This window comes from Colias croceus, chromosome 12 (assembly GCF_905220415.1).
Source record: "Colias croceus chromosome 12, ilColCroc2.1".
Classification (NCBI taxonomy): domain Eukaryota; kingdom Metazoa; phylum Arthropoda; class Insecta; order Lepidoptera; family Pieridae; genus Colias; species Colias croceus.
This window is the reverse complement of record NC_059548.1, coordinates 10103601-10110839: the sequence shown is the minus strand read 5'-3', so window position 1 is coordinate 10110839 and position 7239 is coordinate 10103601. Positions and strand designations below refer to the sequence as shown.

Here is a 7239-nt window from a genome sequence, read left to right as displayed (position 1 = left end):
TGTTTGGCGGTAAACTTAAACAACTTAGTTTTCGTGACAAAATATTATAAGGATAGATACACCTAGTGTTTACAAGTAAATGTATGTTTAATATTATTTTCAAATATAAATATACATTTGCTCTTATTACTTGATATAATGATATAATATGAAAATTCGCAAAGTGAATTGGGAAAATTGCAATGGCAACCCCTTCCTTCTTTCTGACCCCACCCCATCCCCGCCTTCAACAGCTGAAAAGCTCCAGCCCCCAAGTTGAAATGCGAATAATGGCTGTCATAATTCGCGTATATTTCGGTTCTATTTAAAAATCACATACATAAATGCGTTAAATTTATATTCTTATATATTTTTATCAATTTCTTGTTGTTCAAATAACATCTAATTCTCTTTAATTGTGTTTTGACGGCAAAACTGAAGGATCTATACTGTTGAAATTGTGGTTATTGTTTTTGTGAAATAAAACAATTTTATTGTGAAACTTCATGCTTCCCGTATATTAAATTATTGCTATCGCTATGTGTATCTATAGTAAATATGCTAGTGTTGAGGCTAATCACTAGTTATTGTTAAAATTTAAGCTTATTGTTTAGGGTATAACAAACTTTATTCCAAATGCATTTTTGGATAGATAAACGTAGTCAGTGCTATAGTGGTCGTCATAGAGTGCCGTCTTCTTTATCTGCAGGTAATTAATTTTACAATAGCTTCAGGAAATAAGTACATAATTTGCTATTCATTTTCCATCGAATTATTGTTTATCTCTTCTCTATAATAGGAATTGTTGTTGGTAACAGCAATAGTAGACATTCACATAATAAGTAGGTATAGAGTATAATCAGCTTCTCAGTAATGCTTACTTGCCAATTATTCAATGTTTGACACTTCAGCTAAGTCAGGGGTGCACCGGAGTATGTTCTATAAGGCATATACATAACATATCTGTTTCAATGATATATCTCTTTATAGTCAAGGCTGTAATCAAATTTCTATTGCCTTCCACATAGATTTTTTTGGAGCGAACCCATTTCCTCTAGTGTACACTCATACTTAAACTATTGTACCAATCAAGTAGTCATTAGTTGTAAATAAATAAAACATATTTGTTTGTGTTTTACTAATACTCTGACGACGCGGTTGGCGCAGTGGTAAAGTAACTGCCTACTGAGCCGACGGTCCTGGGTTCGATCCCCGGTCAGGGCAAATATTTGTGTGATGAACTCAATTATTTGTTCTTGGGTCTGGGTGTTATTATCTATATATGTATTTATTAAATTAAATATTATATTTATCGTCGCCTAGTACCCACAACACAAGCCTTAATTGAGCTTACTGTGGGACTAGGTCGATTTGTGTAATAATGTCCTATAATATTTATTTATTTATTATTTATTTATTTATTTATACAGAATTCACATTTGTTGATAATATAGATAGTTCTCACGATTTTGTTGCATAGCAGTATCACTACATAGTATAAAACAAAGTTGCTTTCTCTGTCCCTATGTCCCTTTGTATGCTTAAATCTTTAAAACTATGCAACGGATTTTGATGCGGTTTTTTTATAGATAGTGTGATTCGAGAGGAACGTTTTAGTATATAATTTATTAGGTTTTAGACAAAGCGGGTGAAGCCGCAGGCGGTAAGCTAGTGAAGTATAATATCAATCATGTAAAACATTTCTTGGAAATTGATTTCTTTTGACAGTTTGTGCCTTAGGTCATTATGGGTTATTGTACATGCCTGTGTCCTTGTCCCATGAGAATTTTTTATTTAAATTTATTGGGATTCTTTTATATCTTCCATTTTAATTAAATTTCTTCTAACTAGTTGCTACTTATAAATTCTTAATTTACAAATCTCTTGGTCATATTTGGTTCTTACCATCATAATATAGATTATAATTATTTCATTTGCCTAGCACAAAAAGCGTAATAAAGTTTTCGTGAGTTCGTGATTATTTATTGAGTGTATCTGGTTATCAGGGGTGGGTAGATCACGTGGTCGTGTGTGCGCGGGCCCGCCGGGCGGTCGCAAGGGCATGGCGGCGCCCGTGCACCGCTTCGTGCCCGTTGACTGTGCGCCCAGGCGGCCCCGTACACAGAGGCAGTATAAGTGAGTCGCTAGTAATAAGGTTTTAAACGGTTTTGTTTATGTATCGTGAATCGTGATGATGATGGAATACATTTCTCTTTTGGCAGGCATAAATTTTTTTTTACCACTTAGGTACCCTCTCATTTATACTTTTGACCATCTATAATTTTGATAATTTAATCTTGGAATTAATTTCATGACGATTAACTACTTCTTTTATCGAAAATATACATTCGAATTGGTTTTCAATGTTCATAATTACAATGAATTGATTTTATAGTTCATATTTGAACACCCTTTTTCATCACATGTAAATTTTGCAAATTTTGTTCTGTTATAGGCCATCCACACGTCTGATTGTCACGTTGTTCGGCAGACGTGTGGATGGCCTATAATTATTGTTTTCACTTCCTGTTTCTGCCCTTGTGAATACCTATATCGAATCTTATTCTGAACAGCCCGCCACCAGTGCCACCCGTACACACTTCCCGACGGACGGTAGAAGAGCCAAGCATGTACGTGGAGATACCACTAGAACCGCCGCAACCAACTATAGCCAGCCTTGCTGCTGCTAGAAGTGTTACCCCAGATACGCTATTACGTACTGCAGCACTTGGCCTACAACATTCGCCCATGATGGCCCCACATTTGAAGTTTGGGATACTGGTGTCGTTGGCGCTCGCTACAGTGTTCATTGCTGGAGCGAAGTACTATTTCGATCGACAGGTAAAGGTCTATTGAATTTTTTTTTTTTTTTTTTTTTTTTTTTAATGTCAGAGCAAGCAAAGGAGCAGGTGGGCCACCTGATGTTAAGTGGTCACCACCGCCCATAAACACTTGTAACACAAGGAGTGTTACAGGTGCTTTGCCGGCCTTTAATGGACAAATACGCTCTTTTCTTGAAGGCCCCAATGTCGTAGTTGTTCGGGAACACCGCAGGTGGCAGATCGTTCCACAGTTTCACCGTACGCGGAAGGAAGTTGCGGGTGAAGCGGACAGTGGTGGAGCGCCAACCATCCAGATGGTGCGGATGGAACTGGTTTTTACGGCGTGAGGTCCGGTGGTGGAATTTTTAACTTTGGCTTTGAAATCTGAAGTCAAGTCGTTGTTTCGAGTCGTTTTTTAAATTTTAGTAAACCAACGAATATGGTAGGAATAATTTGTTCCTGCCGAACAATCAAATTAAGTAAAATAGAATGCAGGCAGAAGTTGAGCGGCTATTATTTGCGCGGCTATAGCGTGCGTGTACGTTATCTCGTGTGCATATTTTTGACTGTAGCATCTTCAAATGTTTTCTACACACGCCCATTACAAGTGTGCACCCTATCCCAGTTTAGTATCCATATACCAGGCTTCAACAAAAACTTCCGGACAGTTTTCCCATATCCATATAGTAGGCTACAATCACAACTTCTGGGCAGTTTTTTCCATATAGGCCACTTTTCTCCAGGTAATTCACGAAGCGGGTAGTAGCGAAGCGGGTGTGATGTGCGCGGCCATGGCGTGCGTGTGCGGGATGGGGTGTGCGCTGTCACTGTGCCGCCCCCGCGCACCCCCGCCCCCCGCGTTCCCGCCGGATCGAGTTTGCTCTACGGGTACTAGGGATCGGATGGTGAGTGGCGTTATTTTACAAATTTTTTATATTATTTATTTATTTATTTACTTATCCAAAGCTATTTAGGTATATATTAAAACAATTGGCGGTTTTAACGGTTAAATATTCTAAACATATTTTGAAAAATTTTCGTTTTAATATCATTTCTTTCTTTCTTTCTTGATCAATTTGACCCAGAAATTTTATCATAATTGATATGTTTCATTCTGACAAGCATGCAAATACACGCATATGTGTGAACTTAACGACAAGCAAAATTTCAACATGTGGCTCACAATAATTTTTAATTATAATAATATTTTGTTATCCGAACATTGTCTAACACGTGTCTATTCCATTGCAGCCGCCCTCCGAGCCCTCCGAGGACATATCGCTAGCCACCTTACTCCAGGGCTCGGAGCAGGCGGGCCCCTCGTCCCCGGAGGCCCCGCCGCCGTACCACATCGCGGTGCTGCTACCGGGGCGCGAGGCCCCGTCCCCCCCACCCCCCGCCTACTCGGCCCTCAGCTAGCTACACTCGCCTGTGAGCCAGGAGTTTATCATATAAACGTATTAGAAAGAACTTTCTTTCTTTCTTATACGAAGAAAGAACTTTCTCTCTTTGTTATACGAAGAAAGAACTTTCTTTCTTTGTTATACGAAGAAAGAGCTTTCTTTCAAGTTTATATTGTAAACTTGTGGTGCACTGGCTCACTGTGCTCCCGGGACCTTGTAGTTTTGACTTTTGAATCGATTTTAGTGCGGGTAGTTTCGGATTTTTTCTTTTGTTTTACGGCCGGCAAACGAGGAGTATGTCATATGAAAATGGTATATGTCGTACGCTGGCTCACAGAGCCTCTTAATATCATATAATCCTCAATTTTAGTGCGGGTAGTTTGGATCTTTTCGTTTTACCGCCAAAAAGAGGACTTTTTCATATAAATGTGGTATACGCTGGCCCACGGAGCCTATTTAATACTTTATAATACTCGAGTTTAGTGCGGGTAGTTTCGGATTTTTTGTGTGTGTGGTTTTTTTTTTCGTTTTGCGGCCTGTCAGTCAAGTGTTTTTCATTTAAACCATTATAAGTACGCTGACTCACAGTGCTGGGACTGCTGGGACCTTGTAGTGTTTCGATTTTAGTGCGAGTTTTTTTTTTCGTTTTGCGGCCTGTGAGCAAGTAGTTTGTCATTTAAATAAATTATTGGTATACTGGCTCACGAGCCACGGTGTACCCGGGACCTTGTAATACTCGATTTTAATGTGGGTAGTTTGGTTTTTTTGTTTCGATTTTTGGTTTCGTTTTTCTTTTTGCGTTAGTTTGATATTTGGGTTTCGTGTAGGTATTAAATTTGTTGTGGTTTAGAATTAAATATCTAAATGTTATAAACGCCTAAAATAAAATATACCAAAATCTAGTCTCTATTTTGTTTCTGATTTTGCGGGTAGTTAGATGTTTGTGAAGGATCCGCGAAAGTTGCTCATTTACTTTATATTGTTTAATCGATAACTTTAAACGTGAAAACTCGTATACTATGACTTTCCATTAACTTTTATCGTGTTATGAGGGTATTTAGAAAAGAACATACCCATAGCTATATATTTATTCTATTTCACACGATCTCAATATGAATCTTAATATTTAAGTATAAAATGTTGATATACGCACAATATGCATTTTAATAAAATAGCTATTTCCTTCTCATTTTTTTATTTATTCTTGAAGAAATAAATATTTGTTAGCTATAGATAAGAAGTTGAAAGAACTGAGGGAAATGTGTGGGAAGGCTTTTTGGGTAATTAGACTTTTTAGAAAAGTATCGATGTAAGTACATATTACAATTTTAATTTTATTTGATTTTGAGCTGTCAACCAAAGCTGTTTTGATCTCGGTAACTTATGACAAATTATTTAGCATTTATTCTATTCTATATGTTATTTTTTATTGCTTTTTACAACCACCTTCTGTTTTAAAAGTGCACAAAATTACGACAATTTTAAGGATTTTGGACCCTTTTGATCCTAGGCCATAAACTATGCTATGTGTGTTAGATATAGTAATTATATAAGTCGGGAAAAACATGTAAATAAAATGTTCGTAACCAAACGTAAATCGTAATTTTTATTTATTAATAATTTATTTTTTGTTTTAATTTGTTTTTTATTCACATTACTCATTACTAATAAAAATATAACGTACATTTTTGAACATGGTAATAATATACAAGCTTTGTATTATAGCTCTTTTTGTTATGTATAACGTATTTTATACTATAACGGTAGTTATGTGGATAAGTGTGTAGAAAAATAGTTGTGTGTATAAAATTTAAGCTAAATTGGAGGGAATGTAACCATTTTAATATAATTTGATTGTTGAGTAAAAAAGCGCCGTATTCATTTAACAACTTTTATTGACAAGTGTAATGTCCTTTGACATTTTAAAACGATACTTTTTCTTTTTGAATTTTTGACGTTTGTCAAATTTCAAGTTGGAGGGAAAAAGTTGATTTTTAGTTTTTATCATTGAGTAAAAACTAAAAATTAACTTGGCGGTTTTTACTTCGAACGGAATATGTGTGCTTAACGGTAAATGTTAGACATAAAATCACAAAAAAGTTCATAGTTTTCTTAAAGTCTTAAATATTATGTGAAATTAACCCCAATAGATTTATAATAAATATATTTCAGCTTGTTACAAGTTACCTATACTTATATGTTGATCTCAAAATAAATTTAACTGTTTAAACAACGATAATGAATGCAGCCTTATGTTCCCCATGATTTATACTCGAAATACAGATAATAAACTGTTATTATTATATCCTCATTATTTATTATATGTATAAAATAAGCAAGTATGTATTTATTATTTAAAAAAAGTATGCGATACAAAATTTGTTAACCTTTAAAACATTCCAATGTATGCTCATTTGCACATTTTTAATAACTTACAAAATAAATTGTTAATTTGTTGTTTGTAAAGTTGAGGCCAAATGTAAAATTAATTCGCTAACACAAAATTAAATACGCGAGCTTTGACAATGACATTCAAAAATAGTCCTTATAGGCAGATAAAATTCAGCAGAACGCCGTCCGTCCTTGAACAGACCCTACTCCTATGAGAATAAGGACTATATTTCAATGAGTATTGTTTATGTTGAAAGTATTCTACGGCCGATTTACAAATGCATATATTTTTGTTCGCGATTTATGCTATCCTTGTCTTTCTCTGTATAGATAATAGAGATAGCGTTATTTCTCTTCAAAAAGCTAATGACTTTTAAAACGGCCAAGGTTATAACAATGTATAAGACTAACGTATATAGTCTAGTCATAGCAAAATCGATGTGATGTAATTATTTTAGTACTGTTATTTTTATATTTATGTATGGTATAGATAAAATCGTCTCTGTAATAGACGCTTGAAATAAATTTTAGTACACGTGATATTTTTTATTTATTCACCATTGAAAAAATAAAACAAACAAACGAAGCTCATATTTCCATTTATTTTCAATAACATTAAGTACATTAGTGATATTATAAAATAA

The 7239-nt window shown here is 35.0% G+C and overlaps 1 protein-coding gene across 2 annotated transcripts; it reads left to right on the top strand.

Annotated features, from left to right (window-relative positions):
• Window positions 1–255: 255 nt before the first annotated feature.
• Window positions 256–7135, top strand: LOC123695940. 2 transcript variants are annotated; one of them, XM_045641879.1, is made up of 5 exons: window positions 256–688; window positions 1986–2115; window positions 2553–2820; window positions 3545–3706; window positions 4053–7135. In XM_045641879.1, exons 1-5 carry the CDS (start codon window positions 616–618, stop codon window positions 4218–4220), a joined length of 801 nt encoding a protein of 266 aa, XP_045497835.1. In that variant the 5' UTR covers window positions 256–615; the 3' UTR covers window positions 4221–7135. The 2 variants fall into 2 exon arrangements, with proteins under 2 accessions (XP_045497835.1, XP_045497834.1); XM_045641878.1 differs by having other exon boundaries at window positions 2553–2826.
• Window positions 7136–7239: the final 104 nt, after the last annotated feature.